General features: G+C 43.9%; 1 protein-coding gene across 8 annotated transcripts in view; it reads right to left on the bottom strand.

The window, feature by feature from the left end:
• Window positions 1-23,855, bottom strand: part of LOC139277433 (receptor-type tyrosine-protein phosphatase mu-like) — a 1,220,924-nt gene that overhangs the window by 194,627 nt on the left and 1,002,442 nt on the right. For 5 of the 8 annotated variants that reach the window (XM_070895883.1, XM_070895892.1, XM_070895909.1 and 2 more), the window contains 2 exons: window positions 18,378-18,404; window positions 14,822-15,009 (listed from right to left, as the gene is read on the bottom strand). In XM_070895883.1, the coding sequence (XP_070751984.1) occupies window positions 14,822-15,009; window positions 18,378-18,404 (215 nt within the window). The remainder of the gene's footprint in view (window positions 1-14,821; window positions 15,010-18,377; window positions 18,405-23,855) is intronic. The other 3 variants (XM_070895900.1, XM_070895918.1, XM_070895944.1) reach the window with 1 other exon arrangement.

Raw genomic sequence — 23,855 nt, 5'->3', positions numbered from 1 at the left:
TATTATTGGAAACATTGCTGAATATTCTGATCTTGAGCCGAAAATAATTTTGAGCAAAGGTAACGTGAATGAAGATTGCCTTTGCCTACACCTGACTTGAAAACGCCTCAACCCGCAGGTCTAATGTTGGTAATGGATGATCTTGAGTGTGATGAAACTCTTGTCAAGCCAATGAGTCGGGTAAGCTACAACCTGTTGTGTATGCTTCGAGAAGTTTATCAAAAGCAGAAAGAGCTTACAGCATATTGGACATAGAAGCTTTGGCCTGTGTGTATGGTGTAACAAAGATGCATCAGTACCTGTTTGGTCTCCGTTTTGAACTCGAAACGGATCACAAGCCACTCATTTCATTGTTTTCTGAAAACAAAGGTATTAATAACAATGCATCATCCCGTATTCAGAGGTGGTCATTGACATTGTCTGGCTATAATTACATTATTCGTCATAGACCCGGTACTGAGTCGTTTGCCTTTGCCTACACCTGATGTGAAAACACCTCAACCCGCAGGTCTAATGTTGGTAATGGATGATTTTGAGTGTGATGAAACTCTTGTCACTGCTCAAAAAGTTAGGATCTGGACTAACCATGACCTTATTTAGACGGTTGTGAAACGTTGTGTCCTCAGTGGTGATTGGTCTGAAATACCTAAGGAGATGTGTGAAGAGACCAAACCTTACACCCGTCGCAAGGATGAGCTGTCCATTCAGTCAGATTGTTTACTGTGGGGTAATCGTATCATCATGCCTGAGAAAGGTAGAGAAAGATTTGTACGTGAGCTACATAGCACTCATCCTGGTATTATGATGAAAGCCATTGCTAGGTCCCATGTTTGGTGGCCTGGAATTGACTCTGATCTGGAATCATGTGTGCATCAGTGTAATACTTGCATGCAGCTAAGTAAAGCACCAGCGGAATCTCTGCTGAGTCTTTGGTCATGGCCATCTAAACCATGGTCGAGGATCCACATCAATTTTGCAGGTCCATTCCTTGGAAAGATGTTTTTTGTTGTGGTGGATGCATATTCAAAGTGGATAGAGTGCATTATTATGTCATCCAGTACATCTACAGCCACTATTGAGAGCCTACATGTCATGTTTGCTACTCATGGCTTACCTGACAATGTTGTGAGCAACAACAGATCTTGTTTCAGAAGTCTTGAGCTTCAGGAGTTCATGAAACTCAATGGTATTAGACATGCGAGGTCAGCTCCATTTAAACCTGCTTCTAATGGTCAAGCATAGCGTGCTGTTCAAACTATCGAACAAAGTATGAAACGTGTAACTCCGGGTTCACTTCAAACTCATTTGTCATGTATATTGCTCAGTTATAGAACAAGACCTCAAACTGTCACTGGTGTTTCCCCTGCTGAATTCCAGATGAAGAGAAAACTCAAGACCAAGCTTTCACTTGTTCATCCTGATTTGAATGATTGTGTTGAAAACAGATGTCAAAGTTAGTAATTGTATAATGATGGTACTGCTGTGTCACAAGATATCTCTGTCAATGATCCAGTGTTTGTACTGAACTATGGTCGCAGTCCAAAATGGATCGCTGGTACTGTTACAGCTAAGGAGGGTAACAGAGTGTTCATTGTCGTGCTCAAGGATGGCCAAACATGCAGAAAATATGTTGACCAGGTAAAACTGTAGCACACAGATGAACTGGAACCGTTTGAGGAAGATCCAGTCAGTGACCCACCAACTATCGTTCATTCACATGAGGCCTCTGTTGTCGTTCCTGAACCTGGACCTTCAGTCTCTGATGTTGTTATTGCCACTCCCATCAGAACTGTTGCTCAACCTCCAGTCACAACTGACTTAGAACGTTCACCTAGAACTAATGTTGAACTGAGACGATCAACTCGTGAGCGTAAAGCCCCAGATCATCTTGTATTGTAAAGTGACCGATACTAAGATCTTGAAAGGGGGATGTTGTAATATATTTATGCTTGGGGTCACCTGGCACCAGAGGGCGCCACTGTCGGATGTCATGCAGGCAATACAGGAACTCTGATCTTGTTCTTATCCAAAGTGAGAATAAGAGAGATCGGGTACACACTTAAGGCAGTTTATAACAACGGAACTCTTGTGTTATTACAACATGGAATGAACTTACAAATAGAGTAATAGAGATGAAAACCCTGGGATCATTTATGGAACAATTGAATTCTGCAGTGATGGAGGATGGAAGGAAATGCAGGGCCTTTCTGGACGGATGAATTACGACGGGCTAAATGGGCTCCCTCATCTGCATTTATTTTGTGACCTTGCAATTTTCCTTTATTTGAAGCAAGTTATAAATAACGGCAGGTTTTCTTTGTTTTGCGTGCTATTTCACACAAAGCGCGATTAACACAATTGACTGCACTTTCTGACCTTTCATTCTTGGTCAGCACTTATTCACACCGTACAAACTTTGCAAAGGCTGAAAAATTGTCCAAAGCATTACTAAATCTTTCAAAAGATTCCACGTTTTTCATCAGCATATATGAAAACCACTTTAGTGTTACATTTGAACAGCAACCTTCGAAGGGCTGCCTGTTTGCAATACTTTATAGCGTCCCTTCATTTCACTCCTTGTTCAAGGCTCAACCTGCAACGCTGTGATGTCGCTAAGTGGCAACATGTAGATGAAAATTAGGAGGGGGTCAAGGATAGATCCTTGGAGGACACCAGAGGTAATGATGAGGGAACGGGAAGAGAAACCATTGCAGGTAATTCTCTGGCCACAATTAGATAGATAAGAATGGAACCAGGTGAGTGCAATCCCACCCAGCTGGACGACGGTGGAGAGATGTTGAAGGATAGAGTGGTCAACCATGTCAAAGGCTGCAGACGTCAAGAAGGATGAGAAGGGATAGTTTGCCTTTGTCACAGTCACATAGGATGTAATTTGTGACTTTGAGGAGAGCTGCTTTGGTACAGTGATGGGGAGGAAACCCGATTGGAGGGATTCAAACATGGAGTTGTGGGAAAGATGGTCATGGATTTGGGAGGCGACAACACGTTCAAGGACTCGAGAGAAAACATTCAAGAAGATCATGGCTGATCTTCTAACTCAACTCCACCTTCCCACCCCATCCCCTTGTTGCAGTAGATTCTGCCCCTGACAGTCAATTCAGCGAACGGTACATCTTCCATGACCTCTGCACAGCCATGACCTCTGAACAAATTAACTATAGACAGCACAGTGACTCAAATGTAATTATTGGTCTGCTAGTAATTTTACAATGGGTGGCGTGAGAAGAAGAAACACAGAGGAGACCACGCCCATAACTCTCCAGAATATATAGAAATGATTTGATTGAGAAGTATAGCTCATACCTTCCTCAGAACTCAATGTTTTCTCTCTACCTTTCCTGTTATAATCTACATGTTTTTAAAACCCATCGCTGAGTCAATCTAATTCTCTCTCGCTTTTCTCAACTTTATGGTATCCTGTCTAGGATTCTCACTATGGTCATCCATTATTAGGTGGTACAGGTTAGTTGAATACGATATTTTTTGGAGAGAATTAGGTTTTGCAGTTCTCCGAACTGTATTTTTGTTATCATTGTAACCAATTGGCAGTGTGAAATGAACATTGTGAACCAAGGTTCGATACAGGGTTAGCGTAAAGTATGCAAAACCTGTATCGAACCTTGGTTAGACCATAGTTGGAGTGCTGCGTACAGTTCTGGGCGCCATATTATAAAAAGGATAAAGAGGCATGGGAGAGGGTGCAGAGAAGATTTACAAGGATGTTAGCAGAAATGCGAGGATATATACATATATATCAGGAAAGGATGAACATGCTGGCTCTCTTTTCTCTTGAAAAAAGAAGTCTGAAGGGTGACTGAATAAAGGTCTTTAAAATTATGAAAGGTTTTGATAGAGTGGATAGAGAGAGAATGTTTCCACTTGTGGGGAAGAGCAAAACTAGAGGCTACCAGTATAAGATAGTCACCAAGAAATTTAACAGGGAATTCAGAAGAAACGTCTTTACCCAGAGAGTGGTGAGAATGTGGAACTCACTACCACAGGGAGTGGTTGAAGCAAATAGTACAGATGCATTTAAGGGGAGGCTAGACAACACTCTTCTCAATCTTCCTCGCTGCCATGCTCCAGCTCACAGTCGACAAGTTACCCGCTGGATTGGAACTAAACTACAGAACCAGTGGGAACCTGTTCAACTTCGCTGTCTCCAGGTCAGATCCAAGACTACCCCAGTCTCTGTCGTCGAGCTACAGTACGCAAACGATGCCTGCATCTGTGCACACACAGAGGCTGAACTCCAGGACATAGTCGACGTATTTACATGGGCCTTACGCTAAACATCAGTAAGACAAAGGTCCTCCACCAGCCTGTCCTCGCCGCACAGCATTGCCCCCCAGTCATTAAGATCCATGGCGCGGCCCTCGACAATGTGGACCACTTCCCTTATAAGAACATAAGAAATAGGAACAGGAGTAGGCCATATGGCCCATCGAGTTTGCTCCGCCATTCAATAAGATCTTGGCTGATCTGATCTTATCTCGGGAGCCTCCTATCAACAAGAGCAGGCATTGACGACGAAATCCAACACCGCCTCCAGTGCGCCAGTGCAGCCTTCGGCCGCCTGAGGAAAAGAGTGTTTGACGACCAGGCCCTCAAAACTGTCACCAAGCTCATGGTCTATAGGGCTGTAGTAATACCCGCCCTCCTGTATGGATCAGAGACATGGACCATGTACAGTAGACACCTCAAGTCACTGGAGAAATACCACCAATGATGTCTCCGCAAGATCCTACAAATCCCCTGGGAGGACAGATGCACCAACGTTAGTGTACTCGACCAGGCCAACATTCCCAGCATTGAAGCACTGACCACACTTGATCGGCTTCACTGGGTAGGCCACATAGTTCGCATGCCAGACGCGAGACTACCAAAGCAAGCACTCTACTCGAAACTCCTACATGGTAAATGAGCCAAAGGTGAGCAGAGGAAACATTACAAGGACATCCTGAAAGCCTCCTTGATAAAGTGCAATATCCCCACTGACACCTGGGAGTCCCTGGTCAAAGACCGCCCTAAATGGAGGAACTGCATCCAGGAGGGCGCTGATCTCCTTGAGTCTCGTCCCCGAGAGCATGCAGAAATCAAGCGCTGGCAGTGGAAAGAGCGTGCGGCAAACAAGTCCCACTCACCCCTTCCCTCATCGACTCTCTGTCCCACCTGTGACAGAGACTGTGGTTCTCGTATTGAACTGTTCAGCCACCTAAGGACTCATGTTGAGTGGAAGCAAGTCTTCCTCGATTCCGAGGGACTGCCTATGATGATGATGATGATGCGACAAACATATGAGGGAGAAGGGAATAGAGAGTTATGCTGATAGAGCTAGCTGAGGAAAGACAGGAGGAGGCTCGAGTGGAGCATAAACACTGGCATAGACTGATTGGGCCAAATGGCCTGTTTCTGTACCATAGTTGTTGAATTAAAAATTACTTAGGATTACGTAGGATTGCAATCCTACATAATCCTAAGTAATTTTTAATTCAACAACTATGGGATATTAGTTCTGGCTGTATATTTGGAATTCTTATAAATCTGTACCAGTAAATAATTTAACAATTTTTGAATGCACTTCTTCTTTAAGAGATCTTTAACGAGCTCACTGTTGTGATATAGGAAACGCGGCAACCAAATTGCGCACAGCAAGGTTCCACAAACAGTAATGAGACACATGACCAGATAATCTGTTTTTAGTGGTGTTGGTTGAGTGATAAATATTGGCCAGGGCAGCAGGACAACTTCCCAGCTCTTCTTCGAGTAGTGCTGTGGGATCCTTTACGTCCACCAGTGAGGGCAGACAGGGCCTCGGCTTAACGTCTCATCCGAAAGACGGCACCTCCGACAATGCAGCACTCTCACAGTGCTGCCCAGAATTGTCGGCCTGGATTATGTGCTCAAGTCTCGAGTGGGACTTGAACCCACGACTTTTTGACAGAAGCAAGTGTGCTACCCACTGAGCCAAAGCCGACACTGTTGGCTGATCTCAGAGCAGCAGACGACTGCCACTCTAAAAGGCTAAGGGGGTGAAAATCAGTCAGAGACCACGGACGTCCTGGTTCCCAGTCCAATGCCCAAAGCTTGGAGGGATGTGGATGGAATTAAGCACATACCTGTGATGACCCCTGCTGTCTAGCCTTACACGCAGAAACGGCAATTTGACCTTTGACATTGTTGTAGGTTAGGAACTGCAATTAAATATATCAGTAATCTTTATCATTTAAGGAGAACCAGTTAATTAAATTGGCTGTTTGCTGAGTAGCGGCTGGGCGTGTTTTGCTAAGGTTTAGAACTTAGAGGTTCTACTCGATAGATGTGAGTGTAACTAGAGGGATGGCAGAGCAGTTCAGTCCCGTGGATTGCACATCCTGTGGCATGTGGGAAATCCTGTTTGCTTCACGCAGCCGGGGCGACCACATGTGCAGGAGGTGTCTCCAGCTGCATCAACTCGTGTTTTGGAGCTTGAGCGGCGAGTGGAGTCACTGCGGTGCATCCGCGAGACTGAGAGCTACGTGGTTAGCATGTTTCAAGAGATGGTCACCCCGCAGCTTAACAGTGTGCAGGCAGAGAGGGATTGGGTGACCACCGGACAGAAGAGGAGGACTAGGCAGGTAGGACAGGAGTCTCCTGAGTCCATCTCGCTCTCCAACCGGTATTCTCTTCTGAGTACCGGTGAGGGCGATAGTGGCTCTGGGGAGTGCAGCCAGAGCCAAGTCCACGGCACCACGGGTGGCTCAGCTGCACAAGGGTGGAGGAAGAAGAATGGAAGAGCTATAGTGGTAGGGGATTCGATAGTCAGGGGAGCAGACAGGCGTTTCTGTGGCCGCAGACATGACTCCAGGATGGTGTGTTGCCTCCCTGGTGCCAGGGTCAAGGCTGTCACTGAGCGGCTGCAGGGCATTCTGGGGGGAGAGGGTGAATAGCCAGAGGTCGTGGTCCACATCGGTGCCAATGACATAGGTAGGAAGTGGGATGAGGTCCTGCAGGCAGAGTTTAACGAGCTAGGAGAGAGATTAAAAAGCAGGACCTCAAAGGTAATAATCTCCGGATTATTCCCAGTGCCACGAGCTAGTGAGTACAGAAATAGGAGGATAGAGTAAATGAATATGTGGCTGGAGAGATGGTGCAGGCGGGAGGGCTTTAGTTTCCTGAGGCATTGAGACCATTTCTGGGGGTGGTGGGACCTGTACAAGCCGGTCGGGTTGCATCTCAACAGAGCCGGGACCAATATCCTCGCGGGGGGGGTTGCTAGTGCTGTTGGGGAGGGTTTAAAATAGCTTGGCAGGGGGATGGGAACCTGAAAATAGATTCAGTAGGGAGTTTGAAGAGAAAGGAAACAAGCAGGAAAAAAGGATAAAAAAAACAAATTTAAAGGCACTTTGTCTAAATGCACATAGCATTTGTAACAAAATAGATGAATTGACGGCACAAATTGAGACAAATGGGTATGATATGATAGTCATTACAGACACGTGATTGCAAGGTGACTAGGACTGGGAATTAAATATTATGGGGTATTTGACAATCCGGAAGGACAGACAGAAAGAAAAAGGAGGTGGGGTAGCTCTATTGATAAAGGATGGAATCACTTCAATAGTGAGAAATGATATTGGCTCAAATGATCAGGATGTTGAAACAGTTTGGGTAGAGATAAGGAATAATAAAGGGAAAAAGTCACTGGTGGGTGTAGTCTATAGGCCCCTTAAGGTAGCAACTCTGTTGGTCAGAGCATAAACCAGGAAATAGTGGGGGCTTGTAAAAAGGGAACAGCAATAATCATGGGTGATTTTAATCTCCATATTGATTGGGCAAATCAAATTGATCAGAGTAGCCTTGAGGAAGAGTTCATAGAGTGCATAAGGGACAGGTTCCCTGAGCAGTATGTAACGGAACGAACCAAGGGGCAGGCTATCTTAGATCTGGTCCTGTGTAATGAGACAGGATGAATAAATAATCTCCTAGTAAAGGATCCCCTCGGAATGAGTGATCGTAGCATGATTGAATTTCAAATTCAGATGGAGGGTGAAAAAGTTGGATCTCTAACCAGCGTACTAAGCTTAAATAAAGGAGACTATGAAGGTATGAGGGCTGAATTGGCTAAAGTGGACTAGGAAAATAGATTAAAGTGTAGGACGGTTGATGAACAGTGGTGTACATTTAAGGAGATATTTCACAATTCTCAAGAAAAATATATTCCAGTGAGGAGGAAAGGGCGTAAGAGAAAAGATAGTCATCCGTGGCTAACTAAAGAAATAAAGGATGATATCCAATTAAAAACAAGGGTATACAAAGTAGCCAAAACTAGTGGGAGGACAGAAGATTGGGAAGCTTTTAAAAGCCTGCAAAGAATGACTAAAAAAATGATTAAGAAAGGGAAGATAGACTATGAAAGTAAACTAGCATAAATATAAAAACAGATAGCAAGAGTTTATATAGGTATATAAAAAGGAAAAGAGTGGCTAGAGTACAATTTGAAGTATATTATTGTAAATGCTAATTCCTGAAAGTATTTAGAGGACAAGACTGGGGAATTAGTAATGGGGAACATGGAGATGGCAGAAACTCTGAACAAATATTTGTTATCAGTCTTTATGGTAGAGGACACTAACAATATTCTAACAATGGATATCAAGGGGCTATAGTGGGGGGAGGAACTTAACACAATCACAATCACTAAGGAGGTGGCACTCAGTAAGATAATGGGACTAAAGGCGGATAAATCCCCGGACCTGATGGCTTGCATCCTAGGCTCTGAAGAGAAGTAGTGGCAGGGATAGTGGATGCATTGATTGTAATTTACCAAAATTCCCTAGATTCTGGGGCGGTCCCAGCAGATTGGAAAACTGCAAATGTAACGCCCCTATTTAAAAAAGGAGGCAGACAAAAATCAGGAAACTATAGACCAGTTAGCCTAACATCTGTGGTTGGGAAGATGTTGGAGTCCATTATTAAAGAAGCAGTAGCAGGACATTTGGAAAAGAAAAATTCGGTCAGGCAGAGTCAGCATGGATTTATGTTTGACAAATTTGCTAGAATTCTTTGAGGATGTAAAAAACAGGGTGGATAAAGGGGAACCAGTGGGTGTGGTATATTTGGACGTCCAGAAGGCATTTGAAAAGGTGCCACATAAAAGGTTACTGCACAAGATAAAAGTTCCCGGGGTTAGGGGTAATATATTAGCATGAATAGAGGATTGGCTAACTAACAGAAAACAGAACGTAGGGATAAATGGTTCATTCTCTGGTTGGCAATCAGTAACCAGTGGGCTGCAGCAGGGATCAATGCTGGGGCCCCAGCTATTTACAATCTATATTAACGACTTGGAGGAAGGGACCGAGTGTAACGTAGCCAAGTTTGCTGACGAAAGCTGGAAGGAAAAGCAATGTGTGAGGAGGACACAAAAAATCTGCAAAAGGACATAGACAGATAGGGCCCAAGTTTCCACAAGAAAAAAAACGCCTAAAACGGCGCCTAAAAAAATCCTCGGTATTCTCCACCTATTTACAGGTCCTCTGGCCCTCGGCGCAGCCAGCACGAGCTGTGGGGGGGTGGAGCCAGGTCCCGGTGCTGAAAACAGTGCCGGGACCTCTGCACATGCGCGCTACAGTCGGCACGCAAGTGCAGTAGCTCCAGGCGCCGAACTGTGTGGGAGGGGCCCGAAGCACGCAGCCCCTAGCCCTGGCCCAATGGCCTCACTGGGGCTGCGTGAATAAGGCACCTCCCACGGCCAGCTCCTGCTCCCCGCCCCCGACAAGACCTGACACCCGCTCCCCCCTCCCCCCCCACCGACCAGACCCGACCCGACACCCGCTCCCCCCACCCCCTCCGCCGACCAGACCCGACCCCCGCTCCCCCTCCCCCGCCGACCCGACACCCGCTCCCCCCCCCGACCCGACACCCGCTCCCCGCCCCGACCCGACACCCGCTCCCCCCCCGTGCCCCGACCCGAGACCCGACCCCCCACCCGCCCCGACCCGACACCCGCTCCCCCCCCACCGCCCCGACCCGAGACCCGACCCCCCACCCGCCCCGACCCGACACCCGCTCCCCCCCCCCCACCCCGAACGGCTGCAGAATTCTCCCTGGCTGAAGCACTTTCACACAGGTAGGAAGATGGTTTATTTAATCTTTTCTTGGCTTATAAATGTTTATTCAGGTTGGATTTATTTGTATAATATTTGTAGAATTATAAATAAGGATTTATTGTCGAATTTAATGAGTTCCCTTCCCCCCCCTCCCCCCCACCTCGTTCTGGACGCCTAATTTGTAACCTGCGCCTGATTTTTTAATGTGTAGAACAGGTTTTTTCAGTTCTACAAAAATCTTCACTGGCTCCATTCTACTTTAGTTTGGAGTACATTTTCACTGTGGAAACTTTCAAATCAGGCGTCGGTGACCGGACACGCCCCCTTTTGAAGAAAAAATTCTGTTCTAAACTAGAACTGTTCTACCTGACTAGAACTGCAGAAAAAAAAATGTGGAGAATTACGATTTCTAAAATAGTCCGTTCTCCACCAGTTGCTCCTAAAAATCAGGCGCGAATCATGTGGAAACTTGGGCCCATAGAGTGGGCAAAAATTTGGCAGATGGAGTATAATGTCGGAAAGTGTGAAGTCATGCACTTTTGCAGAAAAAAATCAAAGAGTAAGTTATTATTTAAATGGAGAAAGATTGCAAAGTGCTGCAGTACAGCGAGACCTGGGGGTACTTGTGCATGAAACACGAAAGGTTAGTATGCAGGTAGGCCAATAGAATCTTGGCCTTTATTGCAAAGGGGATGGAGTATAAAAGCAGAGAAGCCTTGGTACAGTTGTACAGGGTATTAGTGAGGCCACACCTGGAATACTGCGTGCAGTTTTGGTTTCCATATTTACGAAAGGATATATTGCTTTGGAGACGGTTCAGAGAAGATTTACTAGGTTGATTCCGGAAATGAGGGGGTTAACTTATGAGGAAAGGTTGAGTAGGTTGGGCCTCTATTCATTGGAATTCAGAAGAATGAGAGGTGATCTTATCGAAATGTATAAGATTATGAGGGGGCTTGACGGGGTGGATGTAGAGAGGATGTTTCCATTAATAGGAGAGACTAGAACTAGAGGGCATGATCTTAGAATAAGGGGCTGCCCATTTAAAATTAAGATGAAGAGAAATTTCTTCTCTCAGAGGGTTATGGATCTGTGGAATTCACTGCCCCAGAGAGCTGTGGAAGCTGGGACATTGAATAAATTTAAGACAGAGAAGGGAATAAAGGGTTATGGAGAGCGGGCAGGGAAGTGGACTTGAGTTCATGATCGGATCAGCCATGATCATATTAAATGGCGGAGCAGGCTCGAGGGGCCATATGGCCTGCTACTGCTCCTATTTCTTATGTTTTTATGTATGAAAAAGTCCCAACAGGCTGCCTGTATTTGTGAAACCATTCCCAGCAAGACGCGATACTTTGAGCAGAGAAAGGCGAAACATCGCAAGGAAAATGTGCCCCTCAATGTACTGAAAAGACTTCCTTCCTATTTTACGGCGGCAGGTTTGATAATGTATAAATGCATCTCCACAATAGATTCCCACTGATTAATTATAAAGCTTTGGTTTCCTACTTTCAGTCTAAGTAGATGTGATCTGCACACTGACACATTACTGAATACACTGCATTTTGTTTTTGTAAAGTCACTGTCAGTCTGAACTTGAAATCTCATTGATTTCTATGTGCGGCCTGTCATGTTTGCTAAATGTAGATCATCTTTCAGTGCCAGAGTAACAGCTGTATCATGTTTCGTGCAGATAATCGTTATTCTCTGCTGGGGATGACCTCCCTCTGAGGCTACATTGAGTTGTAACTTGTAACTGATTTGCAGTGTAATCGCAGCTGTCGGTGAGGTATCTCTTATTTTGCATACCTTTATTAGTTTTGCACATATCTATAGTAATGTAAAACATACTTGGCCAGCTAAGAAGCAGTGAAATAAAAAGTGATATCGCTGCATTTCAAATCAGTTGAAACTGCCAGGTATCACAGTAATTTACGTCAAATTGCACGATTTAATCACTGGGCATGTCCATCACTATTTGCCAAGGCACTGGGGGATAAAGAAACAAACTTATCCAAAGTTCACTCCCTTTTTTCCCCAAAAGGCTAACATTTTACCAAAGGCCCTTCACCACCACAGGAATCCCTCCGGGATTGGCCTGGAATTTCCAGGAATAAAAGACGAATCTCCGGGGCACAGCTGTGAGCAACCCTGGGAGAAAAAATCATAGGGGCCGTCAAAAGAAAATGTGTTTTTTTTTTTAAAAGATTTTGTTGAAGACTTTTGGTTACTAGTTATAAAAATATAGGGCACGGGAAAAAAGGCTGTTTGATTGAGAGTCGGAGAATCATCCAATTGAGTAATGAAGAATCGATTGATTATCCGACTGGTGTTGCACAGTGAGGATGGACATGTCAGGTGAGCAAAGACAAGTGTGTGGGGGTAGGGTAGGGCAGTTGGAGATCAGGCAGGAGATCATATGATAAAACCTCCAGGAATATGTCCAATCAGGGTTGGCAATCCGCGGCCTTAAACGCAGCCAATGCATATTAGGAACAGGAGTAGGTCATTTAGCCCCTCGAGCCTGTTCCGTCAGTCAATGTGATCATGGCTGATCTGTGACCTAACTCCATATCCCTTAATACCTTTGGTTAACAAAAATCTATCAATCTCTGTTTTAAAATTAACAATTGACACAGCATCAATTGTCGTTTGCGGAAAGAGTTCCAAACTTCGATCACCCTTTATGTGTTGAAGTGTTTCCTAACTTCACTCCTGAAAGGTCTGGCTCTAATTTTTAGACTATGCCCGCTAGTCGTAGACTCCCCACCCACCAGAAATAGTTTCTCTCTCTACCCCATCAGTTCTCCTTCATATCTTGAAAACTTCGATCAAATCACCCTTTAACCTTCTAAATTCCAGGGAATATAACGCTAGTTTGTATAATCTCTCCTCGTAATTTATCCCTTGGAATCCAGGTATCATTCTGGTAAATCTAAGCTGCGCTCCCTCCAAGGCCAATATAACAATCCTCCTGAGGTGTGACGCCCAGAACTGCTCACAGTACTCCATGTGTGGTCTAACCAGGGTTTGGTACAGCTGTAGCATAACTTCTACCCCCTTGTATTCTAGTCCTCTAGATATTAAGCTCAGCATTCCTTTAGCCTTTTTGCTTATTTTCTGTACCTGTACATGATATATTAAAGATCTATGTACCAGGATCCCCAAGTCTCTTTGGTCCTCCACTATTTCTAACAAAATTGATTGTAAAATCAATGGACCGAGATTCATGGACAGCAAAATGGCAATTTCCCACAAAGTTCCAACTGTATGCGAGGCCCCAGCAGCAAGTGTGTAATATTGCCCAACCAAATCACATGGAGAGACTCTTTCCATTACTCAAAAACTGTAACTGCAAACAACGGGGACTGTATGGCGCAGTAAGTCTTTTACCTCGGGGCATTGGCTTCCAATCAAGCCCCCGCTGAAACTTTCACCTGTCTGCTGACCTCGGCCACTTGATGCATGGCTGAAAATTGCTCGTAATCCAGCACAAAATTGACAATCTCACTTAAGGAAGCTGTGCTGTACTGTGGGAAATGGAAAAATACCATACTGTGTTTTTGTTTTTCTGGGTTAGAGTCGAAAGAGAGAGAGAGAGTTACTTTGCCGTGCCTGCCCTGAGTCTACTTGATGCTGACACTGGTCGCCCAAAAGAGAAAATGTCCCATTTCCTCACAATGTGGAAATCAAGACCATTTTTTGTGAAAAGGAGAAGTTTGGAATGTGTGCCAGTATTACTTTGGAGAATTACAGACGACGAGATTCAACACCGGCTCCAGTGCGTTTCGGCCGCCTGAGGAAAAGAATGTTTGAAGACCAGGCCCTCAAAACTGCCACCAAGCTCATGGTCTACAGAACTGTAATAATACCCCCCACCTCCTGTATGGCTTAGTACAGTAGACATCTCAAGTTGCTGGAGAAATACCACCAACGAGGCCTCTGCAAGATCCTACAAATCCCCTGGGAGGACAGACGCACCAACATTAGCGTCCTCGACCAGGCCAACATCCCCAGCATTGAAGCACTGACCACACTTGATCAGCTCTGCTGGGCAGGCCACATCGTTTGCATGCCAGACACGATACTCCCAAAGCAAGCGCTCTACTCGGAATTCCTTCATGGCAAACGAGCCAAAGGCGAGCAGAGGAAATGTTACAGAGACACCCTCAAAGCCTCCCTGGAAAAGTGCAACATCCCCACTGACACCTGGGAGTCCCTGGCCAAAGACCGCCCTAAGTGGAGGAATTGCATCTGGGAGGGCGCTGAGCAACTCAAGTCTCATCGCCGAGATCATACAGAAATCAAGTGCAAGGAGCGTGCGACAAACCTGTCCCACCCACCTCTTCCCTCAACGGCTATCTGTCCCTGCTGTGACAGGGACTGTGGTTCTTGTATTGGGCTGTTCAGCCACCTAAGGACACATTTTCAGAGTGGAGGCGAGTCTTCCTCGACTCCGAGGGACTGCCTATGATGATGACGCCTGCCCTGAGTCTACTTGATGCTGACACTGGATGCCCAAAATAGAAAATGTCCCATTTCCTCACAACATGGAAATCAAGGCCATGTTGTGTGAAAATGAGAATTTCGGGATGTGCGCCAGTGTTACTTTGTGGAGTTAGCCCAGCTGTTGGTACCTGTTGGAGGAAGTGTGTATTCAGGGCGACACCAGGCATTGCATTCCTTTACTCCCGAGGCGTTCGAGTTACCTCATATTCCTCTTTGAATCCGTAGCCTTCAGCGCATTTCATCTGTGTAATGTGCTGCAGCAGGTCAGCGACCCGTATGGCTGGATGGAGCTGCCCTGTTTGGTACGGCACGTCCACAGGCTCTCGCTTCTTATAGGGATGGGCCTGCACCAAGCTGTTGGCCTCGTTGGCGACTGGTTGATTTTCATCTACATGCAGACAATGACAGTTGTATTAGCTCTTCCGCAGTTGAACTGGTTTGTAAAAACTTCACTCCCCAAGTAAATTCGTTTCACATTTTAATTAATCAAGCAATGTGAATCAATATATCATTTTACGTATTGCTTTGGGTGGTAATTTTAAAGCTGCAGTATTATTCAGTCATTCGCCTATTTAATATAAATGTAGCTAAGAACATCAATACTAAAGGTTTCAATTTTCATGGTCAACGGACAATTTGCTCCAATTATACACATAAAAAGGAACTTACTGCTGTTTATTTTTGAAAAAAACTCATATAGGCCAAGGTGGTCTTAGGTTTATAGAATTATAGGTCATAGTTTAACTTCATTCTGTAATAAGTCCATTGGGGATAGAGGGCTATAGAACTATTGACAGCATTGCTTGAGGTAAGGAAAGGATTTATATCGGGGATTGGTAGTGGCGGGATTGGTCGTGGGGGGAGAATAGGTGGAGTATATGAGAGCGATCATACACAGACTCAGAATGGAGTAGGTTTTAATGGGTTAAATGTCTCTAGGCCTTAAGCTCTGGAACTCCCTCCCTAAACCTCTCCACCTCTCTACCTCTCTGTCCTCCTTCAAGAGGCTCCTTTAAAACCTACCTCTGTGACCAAGCTTCACCCTGATTTTGCCTTATGTGGCTCGGTGTCAAACTTTTTATCTCCTGTGAAGCGCCTTGGGACGTTTCACTACGCTAAAGGCGCTATTTAAATACAAGTTGTTGTTGTTTCTTGTTCCAAGTTCGTATGTTTTAACCTCAGCTGGGGGCATCAGTTGGGATGCTGGAACCCCACTCAGTGCTCATTGCTGACCAATGACTGTTGCTGGAAAGTGGAAGTGTATGGCTGTTGACTGAGGGCACAATTGAGATCAGCTGTGATGTGCCTTGGAGTTGAAGAGTTCGCTACTTGTATAACTTTATTTTTCTGGAGTGGATTTCAATCTGGATGGTTTGTTCCAACTGTCTAATTTGGTGACGTTTTCAATAAAATATGTTAACACATAAAAAAAAAATTTTTTTAAAAAGAGGCTGCCAATGCTCTGTCTATACTCCCGCCTGTATAATGGATATTGGCTTAAGGTACATGAAAGGCTTATGACACCTTCAGAAGTGAAAGGGGAGACAATGCATAAAACACAAACAGAAATTGTGTTTAAGTGAGCTGTAATTTGCTGAAAGAGAGGTTTATATTTGAAAGAAGCCACTTTTGCTTGCTCAGGAAGATACGTTACATCATTTCCTGGGGCAGTAATAATATACCACAGCATTAAAATACAATAAAACATAATACTGTACAGGTTCTGCAAAGGAAAATAAAATGCATCCCTTCCCTCAATTTACATGCCAATAATCAAACAGGTTACAACTCATTGATAAGATGACCACCGTTAGTCAAAAGTGTTCAATATTCATAGCAAGTACAAGAAAATACTGTGTAAATGATATTGCTCATCAATTAAAATGAAATCTAGGTCCAGAAATTATTACGGTTCTTTTCATTTAAAAGGATCTAAAAGCAAAAACAAAATAAGCATTTTTCTCCTGTTGAATAAAATGCGCTCAAGTAAAATAGTTCCAGAAAATTTCCTTAAGTTCGGGGCAAGGCCTCTTTTTTTTCCTCAATCGCAAAAAAAAAATCGATTAAGTTTCAACAGATCCGAATACACTTGGCAAGAACAATTTGCAAATCGGTTTTAATTTCCAGCCTTGATTTCATTAAAAAATATATATATTCACAGCAAGCCATAATACTGCACATCAGAAATGAAGATGAGATGTTCAATGGCATTTCAAGCTTAGCTTAAAAAAAATTACAATGAAGAGGCCAGGCGCAAAAAAACATTCAACGGAATATAAAATGGCAAATGGAAGAGGTAGTCCATTGTGGGAGGGGTGGGTGGAGGGGGTAGGGGAGGGAAGGGGGGGAAAGGGGCAGCAAGGGTTAATGTCTTGAATAATTGCTTTGCATACCACGTAATCAATGGCTTTATGGGTTGTCACGCAGGGCATGAAATGCTATATGTCAACTGCCATGCAAGTCAACACACAACAGAACTGGCCAGAATTGGGTGAGCTGTACAAGCTGCCTCTGGTACAGGGCAAACAAGGAACTTACCATTTATTGGCACTTTTTAAAAGATACATAACAGGTTAATGTGGAGAACAAAAAAAGGAAAAAAGGAAACAGGGCATAAGCAACAATACTGTGAACATCGTCAAAAATATTTAAAAATTAATTTGATATAATTTTGTTTTGAAAAAAATGAACAGTTCTTAACTAGCTCAGTGACATAATCATGGTAACGGTTATGTTATAGCTGATTTATTTTTTCATCTTGCTGCTATGTAAAAGCAAACGCCCCCCTTGGTGCTCTTAACACTACAATAGTTATTGCTTGACTTGCTTGAAGGCCGCAGGGGTGACCACATTGTCAAAGGGTGGGAATATCCTTTAATCTTTCATATATTCTTGATCTCAGTACAAATCAATAGCAATGATGTCTAGTCTTAGAAACTGTGAAAGACCAATGGTGCAGGGGCATTGAATCACAATTCCAATAGTAAGTCATGCTCGACTCCTTTAAGCCAGCATTTCAAACATGCCGGATTCTATTATCTTCAGCATCGATTAAATAAACAAAAAGGAAAAGAAAGATTGGTTGTTCAAAATAAGATCCCAATTTCACGGGGACTGATAGGGATTATGGCTTTTTAATTAGAAACTGGATCGCTGACTTCAAGATAACATCAAATGCAAAGTTGACAATTACGTGCATTTGTTTTTGGAGTTTTCTTCCCCTTCTCCTTTCCTGAAGGCGCCGGCTCTTGCTGGAGTACGGCCCCATGAGTGCCAACAGCCCTCAGGTACCTCAACAAGTGGCCACTCTCCATGCGTGAGTGTCGCCGGGCATCACAACTGAGCCCATTCTCACACTGTGACGTCCACACATGTGCAATGTTTCAGCGGGTGAGGGGAGGGGTGGGGGTGGGCGGGGAGTGGGGGGGAGGTGTTTGGCCACAGGACAGCGGTCAGGAGCAGGAACCCCGGCTGATTTATTTTCTCCTCCCTGACCTATTTGTCGCGCCCCTTTCTTTCACCCTGGTCGAGACCAGGTAACACAGACTAGGGCTGGGACCTGGGAACTTCCTGGGCTGTACAGTTGAGTACCATGCCAGGTGATGCATCAGGGAAGCTGAATGCATTATTTAAGAGAGACATGTTAAGTTAACTTCCTGTTTGCCAGGTAACAAATGAGACACAAGCCCACTGCATCAATTTATTTCATCTGCTTGACTTGCAGTAAACTGGGAAAAACAGAAGAAAGGTCCTCACCTAATATTGCTGTTGGCACGAATGGATCTGGTGACCAGCCATTAAGTAGAACCAATTCACAAAGGTGGTACCATACCAGAGAAAAAACTACAGTTAGTTTCCATCTTAATTTTCGGCACAGCATTTATATCTTAAACCTTTATTAGAACACTATTAATGAATTAAAGCTAGTGACATAGCGGTTAACCTTTACATCACCAGACTTGTACTGTATATTTAAACCTATAGGCTTGTTATAATATCATTACACCAAAAGTAATAGATACCTGGAAGTGACGGCAAGGACTAATTGAAGGGTTCAGAAGATTTAAATGCAGAATAATTTACACCTGGAATATATAACAATGCAGGGATCTGACCTCTATCTAATCTATTACATTTTACATAGAAAAGATTGGATAACTAGACGTGATTACAGTAATCTAATCAAGGATTTACAACAAGGTGGTTTGTGATAGGCCAAGGATGTTAAATCAGGTGTTTTTCTAGATTCACCTTTGAGGACAGGGAAAAAAAACTCTCCAGAACTAGGAAAACAAAATGTGTAGAACTGAATATAGATCAGATTGTATGGTTTATGGGCCTAATCTATGTCCACTTAAAAAAAAATCTTTAAGGCTAGAGATTAATGTTGGCAATTTTAGCGAAATATATTTCTGTTATTTTGATGGAGGAATTACTCCATTAAAATATTGGATACAGAGATGTGATATGAAATCATTGTGAACTCTACGCTGAGACTCCAGGGCAGTGCTGAGGGCAGTGCTTAGGGAGTGCTCACTGTCGGAGGCGCCGTCTTTCGGATGTGACATTAAACCGAGGCTCCGTCTGCTCTCTCAGGTGGACATAAAATATCCCATGGCATTATTTCGAAGAAGAGCAGGGGAGTTATTCCCAGCGTCCTGGCCTATATTTATCCCTCAATCAACATAGCAAAAACAGATTGTCTGGTCATTATCACATTGCTGTTTGTGGGAGCTTGCTGTGCACAAATTGGCTGCTGCGTTACCCACATTACAACACTCCAAAAGTATGTCATTGGCTGTAAAGGGCTTTGAGACCTCCGGTGGTCGTGAAAGGCACTATATAAATGTAAGTCTTTCTTTTAATGGCACCAGCAATAATTTGTAGCCTATAGAGAATAATGACTGACAGTGTGTTCCACGTCTTCATATGTGATGACCCCCACACAAAAAGATTAAGGAGTGTAATGTTGTTGCTCTACATTTGTTAAGAAATAATCTGCAACTTATCATTCGGAAATTGTACTTTCCAATACATATTCTATTGCCTACATAACCACTGTCACTGCATTCCAACTAAACTCACTGCTTGTGAAGTGCTTTGTAAAGCCCTGAGGATGTGATAAGGTGTTATATAAATACAAGTTCTTTTTCCATTTCCTTGTTTGAGGTTTAGACTGTCGACACCACCTTACTAAGAGCTTTAGAAATCATGAATGGAGAATGCAATGCTAAAAATGGCTAAGGAATAAAGGTTTCATTTCCCAAGGCAGCAACCATTTAACTTTGAGCTCTAATGATTCATACAGAAAAAACATTAATCCTATTGCGCCTTTTGCACCTTGAGGACATCCCAAAGTGCTTCGCAGCCAATGAATTACTTTTTGAAGGGCAGCTGATTTTGTGTTCTATAAGCTAATGCAAGGGCCTGCAAACAACAAATGAGACAAATGACCAGTTCATCTGGTTTTGGTGATGATGGTTGAGGGAGAAATGTCCTGGACACTGGGAAATCTCCCTGCTCTTCTTTAAATAGTGTCATGGGATCCGTTATACCCACCTGAGTTAATAGCATTCACCTAATACACATTCTAAAGGATTATCACATCAATACATGAAATCTTATTTTTTTTTTATTCATTTGTGGAATGTGGGCATCTCTGGCAAGCCCAGCATCTCTAATTGCCCTTGAGAAGGTGGTGGTGAGCCGCCGCCTTGAACCGCTGCAATCCGTGTGGGGAAGGTACTCCCACAGTGCTGTTAGGGAGGGAGTGCCAGAATTTTGACCCAGCGACGTATTGTGACATTCCTACAGCAATCTTTCGGATGATGTCACTAGCTAGAGTTTAGTTCTTATGCTTTTGTTACTAAAAGACTTGCATTTATATAGCGCATTTCATGACCAACGGACATCCTTTACAGGCCATTAAGTACTTTTGGAGTGTAATCACTGTTGTAATGTAGGAAATGCTGCAGCCAATTTGCACACAAGCAAGCTCCCACAAACAGCAATGTGATCATGGCCAGATAATCAGTTTTCGTTATGTTGATTGAGAGATAAATATTGGCTAGGACACCGGGGATAACGCCCCTGCTCTTCTTCGAGATAGTGCCATGGGATCTTTTACGTCCACCTGAGAGAGCAGACAGGGCCTCGGTTTAATCTCTCCTCTGAAAGATGGCACCTCCGACAGTGCAATGCTGAGGGAGTGCTGTACTGTCGGAGGTGCCGTCTTTCGCACTGCGCTGAAGTATCAGCCTAGATATTTTTGTACTTAAGTTGCTGGAGTGGGACTTGACCCACAACTTTCTGACTCAGAGGCGAAAGTACTACCTACTGAGCTACAGCTGACACTGTACTCCAATGTTATCAGTATCCTCCCTTTAAGTCTGTGATGATGCTGAAAGAGCACTCTATTACTTTGGTATTTTTTTGGTTGATTTCTTCAATTTTCTCCTCTTTACTGACTCTTCTTGCAGTGCAGTTCCACAAGTAGATTGTCCTGTGGTTTCTCATTCCAAGTGATAATTCATGTTTAAGCCTAGGAAATGAATGTTGACAGGCTATTTTACCAAGGGGAGTATCAGAAGTGTGATGTCCAGTTACATGTGTTGTCCAGCAGCGATCACTGGAGCAGGGAGCCAGGTTGTTCTTGCCCCCTCCCTAACCCACAGGTCCTAAAGCACCTCTGATGCCAATCCAGCTGATGTTAGAAAGCTCAGTGCACGTTAGTCTTTATACTCAGATGGTAAATTGAATCTCACAACTGCATGAACTATTGTTTCTGAAAATCTGATAACCAATTAGATAATCATAACCCCCAAAATAATCCTGTGCCACAGTAAGAGTCTTTCTGTGTGAAGCTGGTGAGGGAGTTGAACTTCTACATTGTTAAACTGTTGGATGGACCAGGATATTGGAACCTATTGATTGTAATGCATGAAATTCTTCTGTGTTTCTATGTATTAAAACCTTATGTAATGTATGCTCACAGGTTTGTAGCGCTGTTGCATTATTTGAAGGGGCTGTTCCTCGATTACTAGTTGCACTTCTGGCCCACACTCCTGATCTTTGGGCACCCAGTGCGGAGTGGAGCGGGCAGGTCGGAAGGACTCCCGTAGGACTGCTCCTGAGCATGGCCAAGGGGGCCATCAGCCAGTCCAGGCAGCGGGCAGTCAAGGGGGTCATTCAGCCCAACTGCCTGCCTCTCTTCCGCGGGTTACATCCGAGCCAGGGTGTCCCTGGAGATGGAGAACGCGGTGTCTATCGGTACACTCATGGCCTTCCATGAGAGGTGGGCACCGGAGGGACTGGAGTGCATCATCACCCCTGGCAACCAAATTTTAATTTGAACTAAGTTTACTTTAAATTTTATTCGGAAATTTGTGGCCTTAATCTAGTTCCCTTACCAAAAGGGGACACGATTAAAAGTACTGCTCAAAATAGTTGTAGAGCTGTTGTATTATGAGTGGCTTAGCCAGTCACATGCTGTTCACAAGATTCAATAAAATCCCAGACAGTTGGGTCTAGGTCATCCACGATGAGGTATGCAGTTGTGAGCCTAGTGGATGAACTGTTAATGTGTAGTGTGATGGTTTGTTAATAAACCAACTAGTTCTTAATAGCAATGAGTTGCTATGAATTCTTAAGTAACAAATCCATGAAGCAAATACGTTATAGCTTGCATCTTGTGTGCACTTTCTGTCATAATTTTTCATTATAAATTTCTATGTCCAGAATGATAATGAATTTGAATTTGAAACAGGAAAATAAGTACAAAATTACATGACTTTAAAATGGAAAATGAATGGAATCTGCATACCCTGGTCCAATTATCCCTCACCCTGTAACCTGGTATTACTTGAAGATTGCACTTGGTCGTGACTCCCCATGTGCAATGCAGCAGGTGAACTCGTGTGTTCAAGTTTTAAGCTATGACCCTGTCACACTAACATAGAAACACAGAAATATAGAAAATAGGTGCAGGAGTAGGCCATTCAGTCCTTCGACCTAACATATGTTTCTATGTTAGTGTGACAGGGGCATGGCTTAAAACTTGCACACATGAGTTCACCCGCTGGCATTGCACGTGGGGAGTCAGGACCAAGTGCAGTCTTCATATAATACCAGGTTACAGGGTGAGGGATAATTGGACCAGAGTACGCAGATTCAATTCATTTTCCATTTTAGAGTCATGTAGAGTTGTACTTATTTTCCTGTTTCAAATTCAAATTCATCATCATTCAATGAGTTCATGGCTGATCATGCAACTTCAGAACCTCATTCCTGCTTTCTCGCCATACCCCTTGATCCCTTTAGCCGTAAGGGCCACATCTAACTCCCTTTTGAATATATCTAACAAACTGGCCTCAACAACTTTCTGTGGTACAGAATTCCACAGGTTCACAATTCTCTGAGTGAAGAAGTTTCTCCTCATCTCGGTCCTAAATGGCTTACCCCTTATCCTTAGACTGTGACCCCTGGTTCTGGACTTCCCCAACATCGGGAACATTCTTCCTGCATCTAACCTGTCCAATCCCGTCAGAATTTTATATGTTTCTGTGAGATCCTCTCTCATTCTTCTAAATTCCAGTAAATATAAGCCTAGTTGATCCAGTCTTTCTTTTCTTTCTTGCATGCAATGTTCTTTCATACTGGTTATTGAGCTGTATGCTCAAGCATCCATTCAGGGAAAAGTTATGGAGCATGGAACAGGTGACAATTAGCTTGGAAATCTTGGGAGAGATGGGGTGTACTAAGGCTGCCTTTGATTGGTTCACCCACTTGAAGTGCTGCTTCAAGTGCACCACTGGTATAGTTGATGATAATTCTGGTTGTAGAATGAGCTTCATTTCACCTGTGCTTTGCTTCTATCCATGGTTGTTAGGTGTTTCAAGGTAGCCCTGGTCTTCCTGGTATCATTCTATGACTCTCTATCCCCCTTCAAAACAAGGGTGGTACAGATAATTGACTTACAATGAAGGCACCATGTGAGGTTCTGGGGAACAGGCGTCACCCAGTAAGATTCTGTGTTGGTGGTCACATAACTGTCCACATTGAGATAAAAACAATTCTTATTTGGTAAGGTAGGGCACAATATTGTGCGGAGGGGCTAAATATAACTGTGTCTGTTTAGTGATGACCTGCTGACCTCTCGGAGAACTCTGTTGTCGCTGTCGGTAAAGTAGTAAAAGTAATGAAGTATTTGACATAGCTGAATCATGTAACTGTGGT

The sequence above is a fragment of the Pristiophorus japonicus genome, chromosome 1, assembly GCF_044704955.1.
Source record: "Pristiophorus japonicus isolate sPriJap1 chromosome 1, sPriJap1.hap1, whole genome shotgun sequence".
Taxonomy (NCBI): Eukaryota; Metazoa; Chordata; class Chondrichthyes; family Pristiophoridae; genus Pristiophorus; species Pristiophorus japonicus.
This window is presented reverse-complemented; position numbering and strand designations above follow the sequence as displayed.